Below are 27,222 nucleotides of genomic sequence, written 5' to 3' on the forward strand. Positions count from 1 at the left end.
TGTTATCGGCACGTTTCGCAAAGTTTTGTTCGCATAATTGCGCAGTCGTACCCACTTTGCAAGATTGCAGAAACAATCGCTCGTTACTTAAATAATCGCCTAGGAGAAAGTAGACAGATACAAATTGTTCAATAGATTTATGCTTAAATGTATTGAAATTGCATATGTATATAGTGCCTGGTGCCATTGTCCTTCCTCTCCATAGAAACAGCACACACTGCTCAGTTATGCCTGAACAACACATCAATACAGAGCTTGTTATCCTCAGTGTTGCCCTAATGCTGGGCATACACGGGTCGATCCGGTGGCCGACTAGTCGTCGGATCGGTCCCCGCGCGTGCACCCAAATCGATTCCCGTTCGTCCTCGCCGGCGCTTCTTATCTCCCGCTCGATTTGCCGCTATTGTCCGCCTGCGGGGATCGAGCGTGGAATCGATCCCCGCGGTGATCGGACACGTCGGATATTATCAATCGAGCCATCAGCGGCTCGATTGATAAGGGGGCATCGAGCCGTGTATGCCCAGCATGAGGATTGAGCCTAATCCTTATGGGTGACACTAATTGAAGGTGTAAATGTACCTTTAGATGTTCAGAAATTATGTCACTCAAAGGATAAGCTTATGGGAAACATCATACCTATAACACTTATATGCACAATTACTGCCAATTTTATAATTATTCTAGTCACAATAAGTGGAAATCCAGACAGTAGCATGCATTGTCAAACTGTAGGTTTGTTTTATTAGTGGATTCGTTTCTCTATAAAGATCTATGATTAAATGACACAGCCGCGGAAACAAGACAATCGGGTGACAAAGCAGACCAAACTTTCTTCGGACCATGTTTGCTGGATTGTATTTCTTGTAAATTTTTAGTGGAAATTTTATATAACGTGATCTGTGAAGTTGATTGGTAACTGAATGCTATCAAGTGTCTCTGCAGGGCTATAACACACTAGTAAACTTGCTGCAACTTTATGATTTGGGATTTCTAATCCTTCCGTTTTTGTCATTGGTTCAGACGTTTAAAAGTAAAATATCATGCATCATCTTTTACGCCTACAACTTCTTTTGATTTACTACAGTGATTAGAGATTTAGTGATGATCACTGTATTGGGGCTCTGGAGCAGATGGCGTCCCAGTTCATCCCCAATAAACCTCCTAATCAGTTGGATGCAGAGACATTTTTCTTGAACACACACATGAATGTGTTGTTACTCCCCTGCAGGAAGTGACATCATTAGTCACTTCACCTGGAGTTATAACTCCCATCTCACCAGCAGATGTCAGTAGTAGTGAGAAGCTATTGCAGTAGAATGCATACACAGTGCAGTATTAGGTTTATTAGGGTCATGCAGCTTTTAAAAATATGAAATGGATTTGTTTATGACTCTTTTCGTTTCCTTTTTTTTTTATTGCATGTAGTGCTACATTGAAGGAGACAGTACAGCTTCTTGAGAACAATGATTTCCAAAGCATATGAACATATAAAAAAATTGAATCTTTGAATTAATGTAACAAATAATGATATGATTTGGTGTATTTAAGTTTCAGAACAAAAAACAAATACATGAATATATGTCTGGACTATTACCATAGCTAAAATCTCCAGGATAGTGGTTAGATAGCCTTTTTATAATTATATGCTGTCTGTTACCATTCTACAGGGAACGGGTAATGAGAGTAAACTGAAACCAGATATGTGAACCATTGGCTGTTAGAAAACTTTAATAATTAATTAGTGGGCCTTTATTGCACCCAAGGGTCAGGGTTCAGGGAAAACATTGATTGAGCTAATATAAAACTCAAGAGAAGTCCTTTGCTGTTTAGTTAAAGGAAATAAAGCTATACCAGCACTGCTACCTTTCGAAGTGAAAGAACAGTGAAATAAGTTTTCTAGCCTTACTATTATTCTCTTCTATAGGTTTTGTTATGTCGCTGTCTTTGTAAATGAGCAGATAACTAACGATTTGATTTTTAAATGATTGCAATACTTTGCTCATTGTTTTTAAGCCTATTGAATGGTAGCAAAAGAAAGTCCATTCATTGAACGGGAAAATCAATAGCTTAAACCAAATACACAGCTTTCAGCACATTCACATAATAGATCAGGTCCATTATGTAGCTTTACAGTGGCGGCAGCACAGTGGCCTAGGGGTTAGCGCTCTTGCCTTGCAGCACTGGGTCCCCGGGTTGAATCTCAGCAAGGTCAACATCTGCAAGGAGTTGATATGTTCTTCCTGAGTCTGTGTGGGTTTCCTCCAGGCACTCTGGTTTCCGCCCACATCCCCAAAAACATATAAATAAGTTAATTGGCTTCCCCCTAAAATTGGCCTTAGACTATACACAATACATACATAAACATAAGACTATGGTAGGGATTATTGAGCCCCTCTGAGGGACAGTTAAAGGGAACCAGAGACGAACGAGGATTTTATACATACCTTGGGTTTCCTCCAGCCCCATCTGCATGGATCGCTCCCACGTCGCCGTCCACCACTGCCTCTATCGCCGGTACCGGGTCCCGTCACTTCCGCTGGATGCAGCCAGTTGTACGCATCCACAGGGACTCCCTCCGGCTCGCCGGCGCCTGCTTTACGCATGCACCTGCGCAGTACAGAGGGAGCACACTGCGCTTGCGTCAACTGGCCCTGACTGGCCAAAATGACGGGACCCAGCACTGGCAGATGGAGGCAGCGGAGAAAGGCAGTGTGGGACCGATCCAGGCTGATGGGGCTGGAGGAAGCCCTAGGTATGTATAAATCTATTGTTGTGTTCGTCTCTGGTTCTCTTTAAGTGACAAGACAATATATACACTCTGTACAGAGCTGCAGAAGATGGCAGTACTATATAAATACGAAATAATAATAATCGCTTTTTCAAAGCACTTTCAATCATTCTTATATCCCTCTCTGTGGCTCACAATGACCTCAATTCACTAAGAGCATGCTGGAAATAATAAGGCAAGAGAAAACTTACCACCACACATCGATCTTGCCTTATTAAGGTATAGAGATAAGTTTTCACAGGGAGAGAGTTATCTTATCTCTTCAGTCCATAAGTTACCTCCTCTGCATTTAACAGCCTGTCTTTAACTTTAGAATTCTGGAGTTATTTTAAGGATTGAAGAGTTAACTTTAGAGATCTCACCTTAACTTAAAGACAGAAGAGTTAACTTTAGGCTTGCCTGAGGTAAAATGTATCCTGAATGCTACATGCCTTATCACTATGGCGTTGCTTAGAAACCTGCTCATTCCCTGCATTTGGCAGATGCATGTGATACACAGACTCCGCTCTCCCGCTGGTACACCATCAAGGGAGAGCTGGCGGTCTCGCTGTGGGGCTAATGCCGCTCCCAGGTCCACAGGATCTCACACTGGCGACACAACTTGGAAGTATCCACTGCTGCTGTCATCCAGAGAGCCTAGGTTTGACTCTCTTGTCAGCCACACCATATCCAGGTGAGACCTGACCTGGGTAGGGCAGGACTTTATTTGGTCAACTAGATTCAGAACCTTTTTGTTTTTACTCATTTTAGAGGTTTACAGAGCTGCCTACAACTAGAACTGCCCGATTGTTCCTCCTGGGGAAATATTCTTAATTCCCACTAGTTTGCATGCAGTGACCAAAGAGTAAGTGCTGTTTTCCTACCCCCGGATTATACACGGGTCAATCATTTTGTCCTGTTTTTTAAGGTAAAAGTTGGGGGGTCGGCTTATACTCTGGTCGGCTTATACTCGAGTATATACAGTACTTGCCTCTCATTACCCACATCAATCCAGTACATACTGCACTATATTGGGCTCTTGGTGTTATCTCTCATTTTCTCGTTGCAAAGTAGATTGAATGTTGTATTGTCTCTGCAGTCTATTAAGTGTTCCAGAGCTAAAATACATTGACTATTGATCTTTTTCTATCTCTCCTCTGCCCTCTGAAGTTGTATTCTGCCAGGAATACTTTTTTTTTTCAAATATAATTAATTGACAATTTGAGGGTATAGAAGGAAATACGGTGATGAATATGCATGTTAACACAAATAATATTCATGTCAATAACATTTCCCTTCTCTTCCCCTCTTCCCCCCCCTTTCTTCCCCCCCCCCTTCTTCCCTCCCCCCCCCCCCTTCTTCCCTCCCCCTGTGCTCAATGCCATTTAGGTATTAGGATTGATAACCATCAAGATAATTTCCATTACAATATGTTTTATAGAATATATCTCTTTCTATAAGCCTAGGTCATACAAAACCCACTTGTCTTATGATTATGCCAAACATTCCAAGTCGAACTAATCTTAACTGGAGTGTGGCTTAAATTTCTTCCTGGGAAAAAGTGTCCAATATGTAATTTTTCCAGATTTTAAAAAAAGATTTGGTCCTTTTTTCTAGGGCTTGCAGCGTATAAAGTTTTTCTAACAGAAATAAGGATGCCAATTCTTGTTTGAGTAGTGACAAAGTTGGAAAGTTCGGAGATATCCACTGTTGGAATATGGAGCGTCTGGCTGAGGCCAGTATTATATGAAATAAGGTTGAAGGTTTTTTTGAGTAGTCCTCATGCTGTTTGTCGTAATAATGAAATAGACATAATTTCACTTCCTTTTTCACTTGTTTATGACATATACCATTGGCATACTTAAGAACTGTGTCCCAGAAATGGTCTATGACATAACATCCCCAAATGCAATGTATTACATCTGCTTGTGGGTGCTTACATTTAGCATTGCGGAACATAATAGCTTGGGTTTTTTTTTAATTTAATATTGAATGCGTATTTCGCTCTATGCAAGAATAATAGATGTGATATTCTGTGCTGCTCATTGTTGATTAGGGATCTAAACTCGTGAAGCCCTTTTATAATAATGTGTCCAATATCTTCCTCCAGTATATCTTTTTTCCAGGTTTGGAATGTTATATTTGCTATTCTATCTTCTTTAAGCCTAGATAGTTCTGCGTTAATCAAGGAACACTTTTTTGATCAACAAAACTTTATTTAGGTCACAAAATATACATATATTTTGCTTATTGGTGGGGTTTACTATATTCCAGACAAGATACCGACAAGACAGAAGCTGTCATTTGCATGCCTGAAAATTAACTATTTCAGGCAGCAAATTAAAGTAAAAGAGCCTGGTTATTAATATGTTTTGCACTGTAAATACATATGTTTATCTCATCATGTCACATGTCACCTCAGGTACACTTTAACTAAAACTGGTCCTGAACATACACACTTCACACAGGTTGTGTACTTAGTTGGAATCAAACACAAGACCTTGTAAGGCAAGCTTTCTAACTACTTAGCCACTGCATTGCCATAATTAAAGTAGAAGCTCTAGAAACACCACCTGCAGCAGCTCAGACTTTTTCCAGGCACAAAGACAGTCTATTTTGCAGCTTACTGGCCTGCATGTAGGAGGAGGCAGAGTCTGTAGATCTTGTTTCTCTATAGACCCCCAACTTTTCAATCACAATACCTCATGATCTTTCCACCTAATCCACTCTCTTCTGTACAGGAATTGTAGACAACATTGACCTGGTGCTGTTTAGGGTTTTCTGTTGAAATTTCTTTCTAAGCATCTGTTGTTACCTATGGGAGATTTAAAGAGCACCCCGAGTATAAAAGACAGAGCATGTGATTTCAGGCTCTGTCTTAATGATGTAGGATTGGGGGAGAGGTCCTCAGGTTTAATTGCTTACCTGATTGGCTCTAAGGTGCTGCTTCTTCTCCCTCTTCAGCAATGCAGTCACGGGCATGTTTTTGAAGTCTCCCGAAGCTCTTCTGAAACCTCCGCCTGGGTCGCGGCAGCCCACCTCCAACACAGCAGCCACCTATTAGGCTGTGGCTGCCAAGCCTGGAGTGGCCCCGGGCAACACGGTTGGGGGTAGCCAGCGCTTCGGCAGTAGTCTGAAAAAACCTGCTATGACTGCATTTATGAGAAGGGTGGAGTGTTCGCCTGAATGAATGAATTACGGATGCTCAGGTAAGTGATTAACCCTGACACCCCTCCAAACTGGCATCATTAGAGTCTGTCTTGACAGTCTCTGACTTTTATACTTGAGGTACTCAAACAACAGCAGCTCTTTAAACAACTGGCTTCCACTGTGGCAATACATTCCAGCATAATAGAATATGATGTATATTAGATTTCTAGTTTACCACTTTTTTTTATTTTTTAGGAGGCTTGCTTGGCCTAATGAAATTTGCCACAGACTACACAACTCTGAACATTCCATATGCTACAATAATTAAACAGAGACATAGACAGTATTTTCACATTCTTAGTACCAGATCATAATCATTCATGGTTACGTTTTCACACCGCTGCCCGTCTTGTGAACTTGGCGCCAGAACATTTTAATTGAAGGAAGCATGAGATAGTACATGCACACATAGTTTCCTCCTATTAGGAATGTGCTGTATTCACATTCCCTGAGCATGGACGAAAACAGGAAATAGAAAACAATCATGAAGTGTGCATGGCTCCCTACAAATAGCCATCTTGCACATGGCTTGTGATTTGGTGAGACATTTATTGGCATACTAGCTGTGCTGTTGCAAAATGTTAACGTAAATACACCATCCTAAGCTGGAGATTTGAAGATGGACACATTAAATAGCTGAATTACTTTTTCTATTTCATTGTCACAGTAGATCAGTGGTTTCTACTCTTTTTAATTCATTACACATACCACCAAATGTTCAGATCTTCGTGACGCACTGCTGCTGGCATAATGGTGGCAGTTAATCTAGGGGACGTTATGGCTGCTGGCATAGGGGCGGCTGCTGATCAGTGTCTGTGTTGGTACAGTTGTGCTTGCTAATCAATGGCTGCTGCTGGCAAGATGGTGCATGCTGCCACAGTATGTGCAGAGAGGTGCTTCTCTTTTCACGTTAGGAAAAGGCACACATTCTTTTTATATTAATGGTGTTGACTTCCTTCACTCACCTTACTCAGTATCCAGTATCCAGTATTTTTTTCTAGTCCAATTGTAACTATTGTAGGATTACAGATTGCAGATGAGGAGGCAGATTGGTGATGCATACCAGGAGCTGCTGCGATACATACATGTGTTGCAGCACACAGGTTGTGAATCCCTGAAGTCTGACTGGATTTGGACTAGTCCATCTGTATATGAGGAATTCTCAGGTTTTGTTTTTTCCATTTTCAAAAGCTCTTACTGAATGGCAGTTGCTCAGTCAAACTGTCAAATGAGTGTGCATTCAAGTAGGGAGCCTGGCTGACATCTTTGTATAAGTCCTTTTTAGGTGCAGGACTGCTTTTTTAAATAGTAATGGAAATATGGAGAATCCTTCATTAGGAGATGGAATAGTCAGATTTGTCAGATTTTACTAACAAGTGACATATAGAAAAAGTGACAGCAATATGGGAAAAAGGTAGTTCATAGTGCATTTTACTGTAGGATAAATGTATGTCTTATATCTATGTGTTTACATGTTTATTACAGTTTTTTGTGATAGTAGTCCTTTAAAATAAGAATATCAACTGTTTTTAGTAGAGTTTCTGTAAATACAATCCATTCTGTTAAAACTGTAATAAACTATACATACCGCACATAGGTGCATAGGCTGATCAATACAATAACTCACCCATTAGCTTTAAAAATGGCGCCCGCTAAAAAGAGCGTCTGAGATAGCCGCAAGTAGAATGTCTGTTAAATTACTGATAATCTACTACTTAATTCTGGTAGTACAATACTGGTAATCTTTACTAATCATTTACTATGACCTAACCTAATCCTACTCTCACACAGAACCCTACCTCTACCTATGCTTGACTCTAAGACCCTTCTGGTGCACCCCCTGGTGCCTAAACTTAATCACCCCTGTGTCTAACTTTAACTCCTTCTCCCGGTGCCTAACCGTAACCCACGTGGTGCCTAAACTTAAAACCTAAGTACCCCCCTTTATTCCTAACACTAATACCATCTTGCCGCTGACTAACCCTAACTCCGATATTTTTGTAATAGCTCCACTTAGTGGTGATAAACAACAATTATGGTGTCCAATAATTAGCGGGTGCTAGGCACCAGCTATTGTATTGGGTTCCAAAATCATCATTCATTGTAACTAATTGCTGATTTTACTAAGAATAGGCCATAAGTCACTCCCCATTTATGTGTCCCCCCCCCCCCCCCCCCATGTGCTGACTTAGCCCCCCATGCAGAGTGCGGTTTGGAGTGTGGCAGTAGATGCAGAGTGAGCGTTGGAGCATGTCAATACAAGCATATCTACCTCATCTTGCTCCAGCTCTGGTCCCCACGTCTCCCGCATTTAACTGGCCACTAGAGCTCCAAGCCCAGCTCACTGTCATGTGACCACAGCAAGCCTGGAGCTCTAGTGGCCAGTTCAGAAATTGCCAGCTTGGATGCTAGATGGAACAAGGACAGTCCTAACTGCATTCAGTAGCATGCTCCAATGCCAGGTCTGCATACGGGTGTCCCACTGTTGATATATCATCACCTGCCGATAAGCCCACTTCCCTACTTTACACCAAAAATGTTGTTGTCTAAAACTTATCATATCTGCAGTAAGGTACAGTAATGATTTAAGCTATGGCCTAATCATTTGTTTAAATAAAGACCGATTGTGATTATTTAATGGACTTGTGTATATATTTTTTCTCTTGCAGTGGTTCCTCCTGGGAGTCCAGGGCCCATTACAAGGCATGGTTCTTATGACAGCTTGGCCTCAGACCATAGTGGCCAGGATGATGAAGAGTGGCTTTCACAGGTAACTAACATTATCAACTTGTCTAGGCCTTTAACAGCCAGATACTTTCAGTTAATAAGACCAATAAAACCATTGTTGTCAATAGAACATTTGTTGGTTTATCCCATTATGGGATATTGGTCATGACAGGCAGGAATCTAGAGTTCATAGCATTCAGTGAGACCTTGTCCCCCAATTGGTTTTATTGTTTTGGCTTTGGTGTATAAAAGGTACCTGCACACAAAGAGAAATATGGAGGCTACCATGGATATCTCCTTTAGCATCTCTTATGAGAACGTAAATACGTTTTCTCAAAAAAATTCCTGGAGCTAAATTGAACTAGGTAAGTTTGCCTCAGAAATCCTGAAGAGAAAACTAAAGCTGGCTCATGTGAGATGAAGCTTGTGGAACTGTCAGAGTTGACTGTGGCAACCTGTGACAACCTAGCACTCACATAATTTTTCAGAAGGATGTTAACCAGCCTTGCTTCACTCTGCCCCTTGAAGGAGGGTAGCCACTTTTCCTTTTTGAAAGGAGCTTCTTCTCCTTGAAGTCTAACTTCTTCCTAGTATGTGAACCTTTGGGATGGAACCAAATTGGATTTTGCAGGCTCAAAACACACACACTAGTGATTCTACGTGAAAAATACCCTTTTGGGGGTTTTCAAAGTCCCTCCAAACTCTGCTAGAAGAGGGAGATCATGTAAACCTGTTATCATTTGGATTTACTATGACCCACACATGGCACCCACATGTACCCTGACCCACACGTCACCCACATGTACCCTGAACTCACACATGTCACTCACATTCACCTACCCATCACTAGAATCTAACTCTCACAGGCAGCTTGCCACTACAATATACCACCATTAGAGCCTAGCTGCTGCTACTTGCCCCCTCTTTAGTGCCCACACATGGTCCAGATACGATAGGGTTAAGTATGCCTGCTTTTCTATTACTATTTTATACTATGCAAATTCATTTTTATAATTAAAAAAGTGATTGTTATGTATAAATGACATATTGTTTATGTGTGTGCAAGGGGGGGGGGGGGGGGTTACCCCAGGGCCTCGCCTGGGGTTCCAAATGGCCTAGAAATGGCCCTGCTTTGCATAGTGGCATTAGTTTGACCCATAGTACATAAAGGTAAAACTGTGCTCATAGTTATGCCTAAAGTCTTTAGGTATAGGGAAAGTTTGTGGTTCTATGAGTATAAAATGTCCCTTCTTGTGTAAAACTGTAAGGAAATGCTCTCCAAGGTAAACTCCTGTGTATAGTCTAGCACCCACTACTAGGGATCATTTCCTCATTGGGAACAGCTATGCTTTTTCATTCTAATAATTTGACTGTATGGGACATAAAAGATCCACCACATTATTGCTGTAGGCAGCTTGTGAGAGGAATTGCAATCTTTAACCAAAGAACACTTCATTATATTTTCTTCAAGGGTTTCCTACTGAAAAAGTCTGAGAATTCTACATCTCTGCTGCAAGTATGTAAGCTGTAATTGTGTTCTCAGACAGCAGAAAAACAAAATGTAAAAAATAAACTAGACTGACCCAATGTCCTCCTCACGGGAGAATGTTAAGAAGTTCAAGCTTCAAAAGTTTATCATAACATGTCACTTTATTACAGGGAAAGTGGTGTATACAGAGAGGAGTTATAATTTTTAATAAAACAAATCAGCAGTAGTTCTCAGACAATATCTTGAGGCGTATGGAATCAGGCCATAAATTACAATATGTATGGCTAAAGCCATTTAATGGTATGTACAGTACTGATAGAAGTGTTTCCATATATGAAACTTTTCCCCTTTAATTCTGAGCATTTATCATACTGTTTAAGCTTATACATGTATATTTGTGCATTCTTTATCTGGTACAGAAAATCGCCTGAGATTTGTACTGAACTAAGACACGATTTTATAACCTTTTTGTTTGAATAGAATTTTTCTTGAAACAAATGTAATGCTCAGTTTGACTCCTTACTAATCAATAGCCCTTACCTTGTACTTGTGCTTACCTTTAACCCTTTCCCTTAAAATTTTGAAAATTGGTCACATTTACATAACCTTAAACTCCTTAAATGATCCATAAGCGAACAGCTAACTTACAGGCCAGTTGTAATGTTTGGTTTGTGGCTCTGTGGGCAGGACACTTCCTGCATACAGTCTGAATGTTCTCCCTGTGTTTGCATGAGATTCCTCACCCAAACTGTTAACATATCATTCCATCAATGTTTGCATGCAGAGCATGGAGACACAACATTGGTTAGATCGATTAGTGAAGGTGAATCGCGTAAGAATTGCTTGTAGTGTGTGGGTCACTAGTCGATCGACTTTCGATCAACTGTACTGAAGTCGATTCCCTTATAAAGTTGATTGCTTTGTTGATTGAATTAGAATCGCTAGATGTATGACTACCTTTACTTTCTCCATCTTAGGGAATATAAACTACGGGATTCAAATCAATAGTCCAATGGAAGGGAGGAATTGGAAAATTTGCATGTCTATATTGTGATTCCAAAGTTTGGTTATAATTCATTGTAGTACAGATGTGACATTAGCCCTACTATGTGCTTTCATTTGGCTGAACTGGAGACAGGTTTTTTAGATTTTTTTTTGTAGACACCTCCTCCCCTGCCACACTGAATGTTGTCTTTTCTTTCTGTTACCATTGCTTGACCTGAAATGTTATATACATTACTTACTTGACAGCCAGCTAGACTGATCTGGTCACAGAACATGACTAAACAAAGACAGAAAGAGCGCCAAGTTAAAAAAAGCTCTGCAGCTTCCCGTGGGTGAACTGAAAAGTTTTATATTTACCCACAGAATCCAACACTTTTCACTGTACTTGCTTTTTAGCTTTTATTCCAGCATCAGACTGTTATCATCATGGGTAACAGAATGCATTGAGAAAGCCTGCCCTTCACTTCAACTTTTCAATTAGAATAGTGGGTAATGTGTGTTGTCAGTGTGAAGTAGATACAATATGTTTGTCCTGCACACAACAGGAGAGTGAATAGGAACATCTGGCCATAGCCTCGTTTAAACTGCAAAGGCATCTGTTTACCTCTCGGCTCTGTGACACTGATGGTTCTGAGCTTAAAATATACAGGATGCTTTATCTGTGGCCTAATTTGCACTGCTTCATGAGGTACGGGCTATGAAAGAAGCTGAAATCGCTTTGGGCGAACCAAGGAATGGTGAGAAACAAAGGTAACAGAAGAGAGGATTCTATATGCTCAGAGCCTTCAAGGCTCATAAATCTAGTAGCATATTCCAAATTCTTGCCGGGAGAAGCTGGGTTCTAAGGAAATAATGCATAACAGGAGAGAAACTAGCATTTCTACAGACACCATTCTTGTACAGTAACAATATATACTAATCCTGGTGTCAGGTGTGAAACCCTGATATTACCATGGCCGGTTATATATTTCCATTTGCATTAACCTTTAATTACAGTAATGTGTTGTTTTAAAAATTGTGGATAACATATTTTCCATGCAGCTTATTGAAACAATTCTGTTTAAGGTATTATGATTTAGTATGCCCTGAATTAATGTCTAGCTCTGAAGCATCTGTTCTTTTAGCCACATGAATGATAATTATTTAAAAAATGCAGTCCCCATTAACAAATTATGGTGGGATTTTAAGCAGTGCTGGAGTGGCAGCTCTAGTATTTACCAGAAAAAGATCAGAGGATATTGGAGGATTTGTATGAGCACCTTTTTGCTCCTCAGCCCCACTCATCCTGGCTTTAATTAAAAATAATTCACAATTCCCTAAACAGAGATTGTGCTCTCCCCTATAGCATGCATAACTACTACTTTCACCTCCGGCTTTCAATCTCTATAAAATACATAAGCTTGAGATTGTATGTGAAGAATCATTTGTTTCTTTGTCCTGTTGCAGAAATGTGCTGGGAGTGTGGGGAGGAAGGCAGCCCCAATCTAGGGTGCCTGTGAGAGCAAGAGTCTTGAAACAGGGTTGCTTTGTCACCAGGGTGTCCTCCTTGTCAAGTTACCCACCAGTAGTGTGTGAGCAGGGCTATACGGTATACGAAATGTAAACGAAACACTGGCCTTCATCAGAGCAACCCCACAAGGGATGATGATCTGGTAACCCTAGTGGTCACAAGACTACCTTGATTCAAGGAACCACAAGGTCATGACCTCCAGGTCTACCCAGCTGAGGGCTTTGATGTGGTGACAAGATACAGGAAAATACAATCTGTTGTTGGCTTCAAGCAGGGCTTTAATTAACCCAGAGATGCTGTAAATGAAAGATTTTTACTTACCTGGGCTTCCTCCAGCCCCATAAGCACAAGTGCCGCGATCAGCTCCTGGTATTCAGCTCAGTAGGGCCCAGTCTGACTCAGTGACGTCAGCCGGGGTCTTCTGGGGTTGCGCAAAAGGTCAGCACGTGCACAGAAGGCCCCCTGCTGACGTCACTGAGTGAATACTGGAGCTGATTGCCGCTTAATGGAGGCCCTCAGGAGGACGGTGAGGGATGCATCCGTGCTTATGGGACTAGAGGAAGCCCTGGGTGTGTAAAAAATCTTTAACAATTATTGTCTCTGGTACACTTTAAGGTAGGTGGCAAGGAGAAAATAATACTTCTAGAAAAGGGTCCAAGGACACCAACTTTAGACATGACACATGAAAAACTGGGTGTATTTTAAGAGAAGCTTAAAAGTGAATTTGAAAGCCAAAGGGTTGATTATTAGGTAGGGTATGAGCTAATGATTTTAGGCCCATCTTCTTAAGGGGTAAGAGTATCTTGCTATTAAAGGTGAAATGCCAATCAGAGTCCCCAAATCTAAAGGTAGGAGAGCCCTTCCTCTTCTTGTCTGTCTCTTAATTAGCTCTAGATTGGTTTCAGGAATTTTTTTAGATATAATTCAGAAAAGAAATTCTATCCTTAACGCTGGGAACTGTAAAATCACATGAACAATTGGGAAGTAAGAGTACCCATTTACAATACAGTCTTGATTGTACAGTCTTACCAGGTCTATGTAGTAGAATGGTAAATTGAGTGAATATATTTTGAATGGATACTTTAGTACATAGATGTGATAACATTGTACAGTCAAGATTGCATTGTTGATGGGCAAAGCAAGGCTAGATTTATTTATTTATTTTATTTATAAAGCGGCAACATAATTATGCAGCACTGGATGAAACCTGTACTTTGCAAAGAATGGTGACTGGAAAATTACTGATGAATTTTGGAAATTGCCCATGCCTTTTGCCAAAAATCTTCTACCAAATTATCACCTTTGAAAACAAGTTGCATCTTAATTTTTTGTTAAAAATGTGATAAAATAATAGAAAAGAATACAATTTTGCTCATTTTATTTTTTTGTTACACTTGCATAGTGTTTTCCTCCTGTTGAGAGCTGCAGTCACAAAGGGTGTGCACAGTAAGACACCTAAAACTTTAGGGATGCTTGACAAAGGACTCCTTACTGAAAATTTACTGGCTCCAGCCAGGATTCAAGCACTGGTCCCTGAATGCAAAGGTGTTTTTTTATCCAGTACACTAGATCCACATTGCAGTCACAGATGAATACCTTTAGTTAGTGTTGTTTTATGAATGGAATACATTTTGCTATTAACTGTGGGGGAGGTAAGGGTGCCATATGATGAGAGGAAACCTTGTGCCCCCACTTAAAAGATAGGAGATCTTGAGATATCTGACCCAGTTTGTGATAAGGAGTCTGAGTTTATGGTGGTGTCAAGCTACTCCCATATTGGTACTTTTGTCCCAGATAAATGTGCACAGGAGCCTCAGACGTTCCCTTTACCTATAAGTCAGAATTGGGATGCATACCTGATCTGATTAGTTTTTTTTCTGACTGTTACGAGCTTCGATAACTGGGGGTCGAGCTATTGGGATACTGTTTTTATACATTTTTAATGCTTTCCACAGTTCTATATTTGGTGCCTTAAAAAGCTTCCTGTGCTGTTGTAGGTGAACAAGAGTGCTAACCTGCCACATGAACATAGGAAGTATGTAGTGCTAAAACCTACATAGTGATTGTATTGGAGGTTTAGTATAGTGCCTTATCCTGCAATAATGTATGCATAGGATGACACAAGTTGCTGCTACATTCAACTCCACTGTAAGCTAAAAATAATGTGTAGCCCTTGGTTGGCAGCTAAAATAATTTGTGGCCTCCGAGAGGCAAAACTTTTTTTGGTCCCCTTTTTTTAACCATCCTATGTGCCCTGCAGACAAATAAACTGGATGTATGTGGTTTCTCTTTTTAGTACACACACATTATATACATAACAGAATCAGATTTATAAAAGTTTCTATGTTGTACTTTAAGATATTATTTGACTTATTACTGTGCAACGTACATTTATGAAAATGGTACCGAAAATAAAACACTTTGGGCCTTATCCAGTTCACGTTTTCTCTTAGGAGATAATTTTTCATCTTCTGTTTAAAATAACTCTCCAGCACTCTGCTATTGAAGTATTGAGTATTGAGTAAACTTGAGTATTTTCTTGCTTGCTGGTGGCTTAAAAGGAATTTTTTGATAAGATGTGCAACAAGATGTGAAATATCACCTAGGCGAAAACTTACCAGTAGGAGAAAAGGTGAATTGGATCGGGCCCTTTGTCTTGTTCAGAGAGTATGAAATTTATTTTGCCACATTGAAACAAGAATAAGATGTTTAACGTTTAATTGTTGCAGCATCAAAATGTAAAAAATAGGGTACTGAAGTGGTTAAACAGTTAACGTCACTCCTAGGTGTGACGTATGGTTCATTATTTGCCCAATACATATTGCCTGTTGCATGTTCCAATAAAGTATCAGCATTTTGGGCCATATGCAATTAACGTTTTCTCCTTATTTTTCTCCAAGCTAATATTTTCACACCTTGTCAATAAAATACCTTCCAAGCCACCAGGAAGTATTTACTATTTCACCTACTGTTTGTACTTATTAAATTGGAAAGTGCTACAAAGTTATTTTAAAAAGATTTTAAGCTTGTTGGGCGTTTTGGATTATTTGGTTTATGTAGTTTATTTGAGGACACAGGATTGTGCACTATTATTAATGCATTGTAGCATGTGAAAGTCAGGTTTTCTCACAAATTGAATTCTGTTAAAGAAAAATCTTCCAGTATTTGTTTTTGTTTATTACATTGTTTTTCCCCCCATTAGGTAGAAATAGTGACCCACACAGGACCCCACAGGCGACTATGGATGGGACCTCAATTTCAGTTTAAAACCATCCATCCTTCTGGGCAAACAACAGTAATTTCTTCAAGTTCTTCAGTCCTGCACTCACATGGCCCAAGTGATACCCCACAACAGCTGCTGGATTTTGACACAGATGACCTTGATTTAAACAGCCTAAGGTACATTCTACTTAACAACCTAACCAGAAAAAAAATCATAAATCCATGGTCACCATCTGAAATATTGCTAATGAAGGAAATGTATATAGGACAATCGCTTTCAAATTACAGTACCTTGTACTAAAGATTACACAACACACATGAATTAAAATGAAAGGAATATACAGAGGGCTATTATGACATGTTATGATGTTGCTTAACCAAGACCTTTTTTCCCTACAGGTTTACTTTAACCACTTCACTTCCAAGGGGTTTTCCCCTTAAAAACCAGAGCAATTTTCACCTCTCAGCGCTGCGTCTGTTCATCTGCCAATAATTTTATCAGTACTGTATTTTTCGGACTATAAGACTTTTTCTCCTGCAAAAGTGTGTGTGTGCGTGTGTGCGTGTGCGTGTGCGTGTGCGTGTGCGTGTGCGTGTGCGTGTGCGTGTGTGTGTGTGTGTGTGTGTGTGTGTGTGTGTGTGTGTGTGTGTGTGTGTGTGTGTGTGTGTGTGTGTGTGTGTGTGTGTGTGTGTGTGTGTGTGTGTGTGTGTGTGTGTGTGTGTGTGTGTGTGTGTGTGTGTGTGGTCAGTGCGTCGTCAGTGCGTCTTATAGTCCGAATACTACAGATTCAGACCTGTGCCTCAGTCCCTGTGTCCGTGTGTTAGATATTGTACATACCGGTACTTTTAGCCCCGCATCTCAATCCCTGAGTTCCCCTGTCCTCTGTGTCCCCCATCTCTCCTCTCCGTACTATCCATACTATGTTCTCCTCCTCCATCCCGTGTCTGCCAACGTGTTTGTGTACATACTTGTAACTGGGCTGTGTTCCCATGTCCTGCATGCCCCCATCACTTGTTTCCCGATCGCAAAGTCCTCCACCTCCTCAGTCCCCGTGTCCACCAGCGTTTGTCCACAAACTAGCAGCCGCGCAGATCCCTCTATTAATAAGTCACCGCATAGCTTTGCCAATCTATGGGCCAATCAGGCGGGGGGCGCTGCCTCAGTAGCAGGGAGTGCACTGATTGGCCCCACTGATGAGCTGTTGTCCCGCCCATAGATCGGCAAAACTGTGTTGACTTTTTTGGAGGGAGATTAAATCTAAAATGCTGGCGGACATGTGGGACGGCAGAGGAGGACATCGGCGAAGGCAAATAAGAGATGGGGGACACAAAGGATACAGGAGCAGCTACAAGTATGTAACAAATGCACTGGGTGACACGGGACAGGGGAGGAGGACATCTGTGAAGGCAAATAAGAGATAGGGGACACGAAGGACACAGGAGAAGCTACAACTATGTAACAAATGCACTGGGTGACACGGACGGAGGAGGAGGACAACTGTAATGGCAAATAAGAGATGGGGGACCGGAAGGACACACGAGCAGCTACAACTATGTAACAAATGCACTGGGTGGCATGGGGACAGAGGAGAAGGACATCAGCAATATAACAGAAATAAGAGATGGGGACACAGAAACAGAGGGATTAAGATGCCCAGCAGATGAGTGACGGGACATGGAGGACACGGGGGAATACAGGGATTGAGATGCCCTGCTACATGTACAGTATGAATGTAACTCACTGGTGGACATGGGGATAGAGGAGGTGGACATGGGGATAGAAGGTAGATGAGGGATAGAGAACACAGGGATAGAAATTCCAGGCTGTAAGTATTTACTTAACACACTAGAGGACATGGGGGGAGGGGGGTAGAAGGGACATGAGGGATATAGGACACTTTGACTTCCACTATAGTCTGCATGCAAAGTATAATATACTGGACACTTGCGCCACAGTGAGCTGTTGGTTATTTCAGATGCAGCCAGTTGTAGTATGCGCTGGCCTTCTCCTCGCTGTCTATTAAAATGTAAGTTATACGTTTTTGCTTAGCTGCTCCAAGGGTTATACATATGTCATTTTTAACTTAGGTTAGGCCACTTGCCCGGAGGTTTACCTCACCGTGGTGCAAGTGTCCAGTACTTTGCATGCAAACTATAGTGGAAGCCAACGTTTCTCCATAGCATAATAAATGTAGCATTTGTTTTGGACACAGGGCATGCATTTTCAGCCTAATAGAGGTGGTGCATGCCTGAGCGATTAACCAGTCAAATGCAGCATGTTTTTAGGGATGTGCAAACCCGCCCCCCCCCCCCCTTTTCCTAATTTTGCTAGTATGTAACTACCAGGTTAGCTGCTCCCAGCCCATATTTCTGAGTTTTCTGTTTGTATGGTAAGTAATAGTAGTTATGCATATGTTTTGCATCTGAATTGAATGTGAATTGTGCAGATAGCTTATTAGAGGTGCTGCACTTGTGAGCTGTTGGTCATTTCAGATGCAGCCTGTTGTGGTATGCGCTGGCCTTCTCCTCCTCGCTAAATATAGGACACAGAGGACCCAGTCGAACACAGGGGTAGAAGACACAGAGGAAACAGGACACGGGGATGGAGGACAGGGACAGAGAACAGAGGGACAGAGAACATGGGACAGTGGAAGGGGGAAAGAGGACACAGAGACATCAGGGGACCTAGGAGGACATAGGACACAGAGGGTTCAAGGAAAGCGCAAGTGGGGCATAATAATTGGGGGAGAAGGTCCATAAGACTCCACAGCACCATAGACGCACCAGATTTAGTAAATTATTTTTTCCCTTGGTGTTTGTCCTCTAAACCTAGGTGCGTCTTATAGTCCGAAAAATACGGTACTTATCAAACTTAAATGATCTATATATTGTTTTTATGCCACGGCATTATTTTATTATAACTGCATTTTAATGGAAATAATAGGGAAACATTTTTTTAAAAATCATTATTTCTCAGTTTTTGGCCATTATAGTTTCAAAATAAAACATTCTACTGTGGATAAAACCCATACATTTTATTTGCCCATTTGTCCCAGTTATTGCAACGTTTAAAATATTTCCCTAGTATAATGTATGGCACCAATATTTTATTTGGAATAAAGGTGCATTTTTTCAGTTTTGCGTCTATCACTAATTACAAGCCCATAATTTAAAAAGTAACAGTAGTATACCCTCTTGACATACATTTTAAAATGTTAATTCCCTAAGGTAACTATGTATTTTTTTAATTGTATTTTTTTTAATATACAAAAGTTTTATTTGGGTAACTATGGGAGAGTGTTGGAGGTAAGGAGTTAATTTTAAATGTATGCATAGGTCTTTTTATAAAAAAAAATAAAAATAAATGTATGTAGGTGTAATTTTACTATTTGGCCAGATTACTTTCCTGTGCATACTATTAGTACGCAAACAGGAAGTAATGTATGGACGTGTTACTTTTGTTTTTTGTGAATGAACTGCGCTCCCAATCATAGATCTCCCCTCTAACGATCAGCAGTGAAAAAAAGCGCGGGAGTGAGCGGAGTGCGTGGCGGCAAGGGACAAGTATCTACGTACCTCTGAGCTGTAGAGGGATTCTGCAGGGACATAGATACTCGTCCCGGGGTGGGGAAGTTATTAAAACAACCCTGAATCGAGGGGGAAAAAAAGACTCAGGTACTCACCTAAGAAGCGGGAAGGCTTTGGATCTCATTGCAGTCCTCTCTCCATCCCCTCATTTTCCCCCCCAGTGAAATTATTCATCCTGCAGGTTAGATATGTCTCTGCCCCCCAAGGTGAATCCATACTGCTCACGCATGCAAATGTTTGTGGAAAGTTTGCACATTTCTGTGAAGGTTTGCATGCAAATTCTCACAAGTAAATCTCAAACCTGTAGTGGAAATGGGCCCTTATTGCAAGCTTTTTTCGCTAACACTCGCTCAATGTTTCAAAATCGGTCAGTATTCTATGCGATCTGGCTGCTGAAAGAGGTGTAGATTGAACCATTTCCAATAAGAGGAATCCAATTAGGTCTGTTTTATATCAGGATATGCAGTTTGTTGGAAGAAACTTCTGCTTTAGAGAGAAAGGTTTAAACCATCACAGCTCTTTGGAATTTGTTGACCTAACTCCCACACAGCTCAGAAACGCATCCAACTTCAGCACCTTATTTCCACCTCCAGTTATGCAGGAGCAGGAGCCCAGAAGGATCAACAGAGAAAGCAGCTTTCATCCAGACAGTGTGTATTCCCCTCCTAGCTGGCAGCGAAGTCCTATTAATAGCACGTTTAGCACTCTTGCATTGCAGCACTAGATTCTCAAGCTTAAAACCCAGGCAAGAAACTGCCTGCATGGAGTTTGTATTTTTTCCTCCTGTTCATGTGGGTGCTCTGGTTTCCTCCTTTGTCCCAAAAAGATACTGTAGGTAAAATGACTCTCTCCCAACTTGACAGAAGAATGTTGTAGGAACATATTTTTAGACCCTATTAGGGACAGTTAGAATAGTTTATTATTTGAGCTTTTTTTGAAAATCATCCTCAGCACAATTTATATGCATGCTGTGCAAATATATAAAAACATTTTCTTTAAAAATGTCCTTTTAGGATGGAAAAAAATCATGTCTATATTCACATCCGTATATATGATAGTTACTTTTTTGATATGGATGTATTTTGAAGGTGGTAGTACAGGACAATATGGGGAATATGCAATGTATCGTTATTATTCTTTTTATATATTATACCTTCATATTTTGGGCACTATAAACAGTACAATACAAGCAATAGCTAGTACCATCAACATTAGTACCAGCAACACAAGTACTAAACTACATATGTAGGTAATGCATGGTATGATGAAATCCAGTTATACAGGTAAAATGTTCATTTGGTAGAGCAAGTACCACAGAACAAGCTAGTAGGGAGTACCTTGACTTTTTGAGCTTACAAGTGGATGTTGGAGAGAGCTCAAAAGGAGGGTGAAGCTCATGAAATCCTGGATGCAAAATGGAGGTGATGGCCAGCCAAGTGAAGGATAGGAGGATTCGATGTGTGAAACAAAGGTTGGAGGTGGGATGGTATCTGAAACTCAGTGAGGAAATATTAAAGTTGAATTCTTTTAAAGCTAATGAGAAGTGAAATAAAAAAAAACAAAAAAAACAGATACTCACTAGAGATGGCTCGAACCTCCGATTTTAGGTTCGTGAACCTCGAACGCAAACTTCCGCAAAAGTTTCGCCAACCTGCAAACTTTTCGAACCGCAATAGACTTCAACGGGCAGGCGAAATTTCAAAACTTCAAACGTTAATTGTGGCCAGAAAAGTGATGGAAAAGATATGGGGTCTAACACCTGGAGGGGGGCATGGTGGAGTGGGATACACGCCAAAAGTCCCGGGGAAAAAATCAGGATTTGACGCACAGCAGCGTTTTAAGGGCAGAAATCACATTGCAATGCAAAATTGGAGGCATATAGTGCTTTAAACATCTTGCATGTGTATACATCAATCAGGTAGTGTAATTGGTGTACTGCTTCACACTGACAGACCAAACTCACTGTGTAACGCACCGCACACAGCTGTTTGTGTAGTGACGGCCATGCTGGACTGGTGCGCACCATGGCGAGAGTGCAGGCGATGGCGGTTTTCAAGCCCATATGGTCGCCGGGCTGCTAGCAGCGGCCTTAAAAATTCAGGAATCCACCTGGAGTCCTGGACCCTGTTGGTGGTGGCGGAGAAGGCAGACACACAGCGTGCAGACAGAGATGCTGTGTGTGGGGACTGACTTAGTCTTCGGGCAGGCCTGACCGTGCTTTGCAGACCACGTGGTCAGATTGACCCAGTGCCGTGTGCCAGAGATGACACCACTTGCCTTTCAACATCACGGTACAGTTTGGGTATCACCTTTTTTGAGAAATAAGTGTGGCCTGGTATCTTCCACTGCGGTGTGTGGCTTTGCTTTTGTGTGCTGCTTTTCCTCAAGTGGTCATCCCATTGCAGTTTGTGCTTTGTCATCATGGACGACCATCCTTCGTAAGGAAGTTGTCCCTACGCGGGTCTTGGTCTTTCCACGGCTCAATTTTCGGTGACAGAGAGTACAGATGGCATTGCTCTCATCTGAGCCTTCTGAACACTGTACTTTGGTCCAGGGCCGCACAAAATCACGACAGCACGACCTCGAACAGACCTGCCGGGTGGCCTGCCTCTGGCTCTGCCTCTGCCTGTTTTGTCTTGTCCATATTGGGGCGGATGAAGTGAAAGGTATGCACTTGACAATACAATGTGCAGCTGTCACACACACAGGTGCTCAAGTGGTCATCCCATTGCAGTTTGTGCTTTGTCATCATGGACGACCATCCTTTGTAAGGAAGTTGTCCCTACGCCTCTGCCTGTTTTGTCTTGTCCATATTGGGGCGGATGAAGTGAAAGGTATGCACTTGATAATACAATGTGCAGCTGTCACACACACAGGTCCTCAAGTGGTCATCCCATTGCAGTTTGTGCTTTGTCATCATGGACGACCATCCTTCGTAAGGAAGTTGTCCCTACGCGGGTCTTGGTCTTTCCACGGCTCAATTTTCGGTGACAGAGAGTACAGATGGCATTGCTCTCATCTGAGACAGACACACAAAAAAATGTCCACACCACTGAGCCCTGGGGTGCTGGCACTTTGGTGGTAGCAGCCGACTGAGTGTTAAGTGGGGTGCCAGAATCAGAGCAGGAGGAGGAAGATATGTCATGGTTCCGTGCGGAAGCTGAGGAAGATGAGGTGTTCTGTGTTAAATAGTCAACTACGTCCTGACAATCTTCGGGGTTGATGGCACGTGCCTTCTGAACACTGTACTTTGGTCCAGGGCCGCACAAAATCACGACAGCACGACCTTGAACAGACCTGCCGGGTGGCCTGCCTCTGGCTCTGCCTCTGCCTGTTTTGTCTTGTCCATATTGGGGCGGATGAAGTGAAAGGTCTGCACTTGACAATACAATGTGCAGCTGTCACACACACAGGTGCAGTGAACAGGTATGCACGGACTGGTATTACAAATGTGCAGCTGTCACACACACAGGTACCGTGAACAGGTATGCAGTGACTGGTATATAAAACTGCGTGCTGTCACGCAGGTGCAATGAACAGGTATGCACGGACTGGTATCAATACAATGTGCAGCTGTCACACACACAGGTACCGTGAACAAGTATGCAGTGACTGGTATATAAAACTGCGTGCTGTCACGCAGGTGCAGTAAACAGGTATGCACAGACTGGTATTACAAATGTGTAGCAGTCACACAGGTCAGGTGCAGTGAACAGGTAGGCACTGAATGTGCTGGGCCTGGCACAGTATAGCAATTAGTAAGGGGCAGCTGCGACAGACAGGGCTGTATATGCAAGTGTCAGGGGGCCACACAAAAAAAAACACATCACAGGAACATTAGCTCTCAAAAGAGTTGTTTTGGGGTGCTTTTTAGCAACAAATATCAGCAAGGAGCAAGCTAACAGATCTCTTAACTATCGCTTTCCCTATCTCTCCAATGTCTCTCCCTTCTCTCACTAATACTGCAGCACACAGAGTGAGAACATGGCCAACTCTGCTGCTTTATAAAAGGGGGGAAGGGGCTCCAGGAGGGAGTGTAGCCTGATTGGCTTCCAAGTGTCTGCTGACTGTGATGTAGAGGGTCAAAGTTTAGCCCAATGATGTAGTATAGGGGGCGGGTCGAACTCACATAAAGCTCGCGTTCGTGAACGAACACGAGCCACCGATGTTCAAGCGAATAAGTTTGCATGCAAACCGTTTGGGCCATCACTAATACTCACACAGCCGATTGGTAAATTAGGCGCTGCCATATACCAAAATGTAATATGTGGGTATTGCAGTGCCAGATAAGTAAATTGGGTGCTGGGGTTTTGCTAACTTATTATGTAGCTGAACTCTGGCTACCAGCGGAGCAAGTGACAGCGGGGGTAAGAAATTGGTGCCAGGGATATGGCTGTTATGTAGCCAAACATCAGATACCGGAGAAGCAAGTGGCGGGGGTGATTTATCAGCACCCAAGGTTTTGCTTTTATGCAGCTGAACCCCAGATTTTGGCAATCACATGCGGTGCGGATGGAAAATTGGCACGCAGAATTTGGCTATCATATAGCTGTATCAGCTGTTGCACAGCACTTGGCTATCCCAGTTAGTGATGGGTATGTGTGTGGAGGGGGTAGGCCAAGTGTTGCCAACCGTCAGTAAATTTACTGACAGTCAGTAAAAAAGTCAACAAATCTGGGCTGTCAGTAAAGTCCATGAAAAACTTTGTGGTGTCAGTAAAAAAAAAACCCTCTCTCTTTCCCAAAAGATCACAGCACTGTATCGATCGCATGTATCAATCGGACATGCTGGAAATTCTCAGGTTGGCATGCTCGATAAGGGGTGCAGTGATAAGGGCTGCGATAATCGAGAACAAATGTGACGGAAACCCCTGGTCACATCCCCCAAATGTAAATGTATCAATGTGCCCCCCCCATACCCCCCCCCCCCCCCGATGCCGTGCATTAATACTTCACCTGTCCGGTGTCCACCACTGTACTCTTCCTCCTCATTTGCACCCCACGTGGTTGCCGATGTATTGCACGTAAGGGGCGCATGTGTGATATCTTTTATTGAATTTCAATAATAGTAGATGTCAGTAAAAAAAAGTGTTCTGTCAGTAAATTTTTTGTGCTTTGTCAGTAAAAATGTATTTCCGAGGTTGACAACACTGGGTAGGCCTCATCTCCACTTTGTGCGCTTCTGTCTGCTTTTTATCAGCACATTACAGATTGATACATGTTGCTGGAAAGCGGACAGAAGCATACAGAAGCGCACTAGTGGAAATGAGGCAAAGGTTAAGTGTAGGTGGTGGGGTAATGTTAGGTATAGGTAAAGGGGTTTGGCATGAATTATAGGTAATGGAAGCCAATAGTAAAATATTAGTAACTCTACATTATAGATATTCTAACTATTGGCAAGAGCCGATACCCAAATTATTAGTTGCTCCTATTAATTGCTCCTATTAAATATAGATTTTTTAATAGATTAATAAAGTACAAAACAAAGATGCATAAAGAATGCTTTAACAATGACGGGAAGCATACTTTTCATTGACTGTATGCTTCACTGAATGCGATGCAATGTGCGCATAATGTGTGGTGCGACCTTTCCATTCCATTGCAATTGCACTCCTGCTTTTACAGGGAATGCAACTGAACGCCCAGTGTAAAAGTAGCCTTACTATAAATGTAGTGTTGTACTTGTAGGTGGGAGGTTCCAGTTTTACTGTGCATACACTATATATGTGTTTAATGTATCCTCTTTTGTCTCTGTTATATGCTGTACTGTGAAAGATGATGGTGCTATATAAATATTGACAACAACGTACCGGGGTAGTTGCATTTTATAGAGTTTTTAAGCAATAGGGTAACTATTTGTACAGCATATACATTATTTTTAAAGCACAGAATGTCTTATTTTCTTTATTTTAGCAGCTGTATATTTGAACTTCTTTTTACTTCTTGCCACTTCCTAATTACTGGTCTGTTGCCTCAGCAGCTCTTACGCTCTTTTGATTTTACTGATAAGAAAGTTAGTACAAATAAATCCGTGTGTTTTAGCTGGATGCATGACCAGTTCTGATCAGCTCAGTCCAGAGCAATACAGAGAATGAACTGCTGGAATGACCTTGTACACAGTCCTGTTTCCCTCTATTAGTAGCTTTAGAATATTCGAATTGTTGCACAAGCACTGTTACCTGTCAGGAGACACCTCAGTGTGGCTTTAGCTGGGATTTGTCTTGTGAAAAAGTACATTACAGTGCTGCCTTAAATGACCCTTTACAAGACACCATGGTGAAGGTGTAGTGCGGCACATCAAACTTCTACAGTTTGGTTACAGGTGCATGTCTCTTACTTTAATTACAGCTAAACACATGAAACATGTTATACATTTTTTTTAGAGAATTTAGCCTGTCTAATTCCCCCTCATCTGGGACTAATCACAAGTTGTAATTTGATCTCTCCGCTGTGTCAGCTGGCTGCCTTTACAGAGCAGCTAATTTGTAAACACAGGATGTTAACCCTATGTCTGCTTCCATGAAAGCAGGAAGTAGACACACTGCAGATTTATTGTAGGATTTGTATCAGCTGTAACAAAGAAAACATTTTTTAAAGTTGATTATGCTATTGCTTATCTTTTAGAGCAGAGAGGAAGTTCTGAGTTTAACCTATTTTGGTTCCTGGACGTAGTTTCTACGTCCAGAAACCATGCGCGCTACCGCGCGCCGCCACGGCCGATTGTGCGCGTGCACGCGCACTCCCGGCCGCGGATTCGGTAGCCAAGGAATCAATGTATCGGGCTACGGAGCCCGATCATTGATTCCTCTCCCCCGCTGAAAAAGCGGCAGCTTCTCTCGGAAGCTGCGCCTTTTGTGGCCGTTCCCTCTGCGATGAGTCACTCTAAGCGCGTCCTACGCTTAGAGTGCCGTCATGTAAACAAACTCATGGCCGCCATCTTGTGGCCAAAAAGTAATACTACACCTGAAAAAAAAAAAAAAAAACAGAATTAACACACATTTACATTATATATCTATTGTTTACCTCCCACCCTCCCAAAAGTACCCTAATAAAATTTTTAGTATAAAAAAAAAAAAAACCATTACAATAAAAAAAAAAAAAAATGTAAATATTTACCTAAGGGTCTAAACTTTTTAAATATCAATGTAAAGATGAAATATTTCTATATTTTTTTTTTTATTTTAAACTTGTAAATAGTGATAGATGCAAAATGGAAAAAATGCACCTTTATTTCCAAATAAAATATTGTCGCCATACATTGTGATAGGGACATAATTTTAACGGTGTAATAACCGGGACATATGGGCATATACAATACGTGAGTTTTAATTATGGAGGCATGTATTATTTTAAAACTATAATGGCTGAAAACTGAGAAATAATTAATTTTTCCATTTTTTTCTTATTCTTCCTGTTAAAATGCATTTACAGTAAAGTGGCTCTTAGCAAAATGTACCCCCCAAAGAAAGCCTAATTGGTGGCGGAAAAAACAAGATATAGATCAGTGCATTGTGATAAGTAGTGATAAAGTTATAGGCTAATAAATGGGAGGTGAACATTTCTCACGTGAAAACCACGGAACCTGAATGGGTTAAATCTGCTTTAAGGTACCCATTCACTTATAGATTAGCAGCAGATTCGACCATCAGAATGATTCCTTTCAGATACCTATCAGGTCGAATCTGACAGGAATCTATCTGATGTG

At 41.5% G+C, this 27,222-nt stretch overlaps 1 protein-coding gene across 13 annotated transcripts in view; it reads left to right on the forward strand.

Annotated features, from left to right (window-relative positions):
* BCAS3 (BCAS3 microtubule associated cell migration factor) overlaps positions 1-27,222 on the forward strand; it is a 1,423,373-nt gene that overhangs the window by 652,630 nt on the left and 743,521 nt on the right. For all 13 annotated transcript variants that reach the window (XR_011026249.1, XR_011026248.1, XM_068268730.1 and 10 more), the window contains 2 exons: positions 8,647-8,747; positions 15,911-16,107. Coding sequence is in view for 11 of the 13 variants with exons in the window: in XM_068268730.1 (XP_068124831.1) it covers positions 8,647-8,747; positions 15,911-16,107 (298 nt within the window). In the remaining 2 variants the exon portion in view is untranslated. The remainder of the gene's footprint in view (positions 1-8,646; positions 8,748-15,910; positions 16,108-27,222) is intronic.

Source organism: Hyperolius riggenbachi, chromosome 2 (genome assembly GCF_040937935.1).
Source record: "Hyperolius riggenbachi isolate aHypRig1 chromosome 2, aHypRig1.pri, whole genome shotgun sequence".
Lineage (NCBI taxonomy): Eukaryota > Metazoa > Chordata > Amphibia > Anura > Hyperoliidae > Hyperolius > Hyperolius riggenbachi.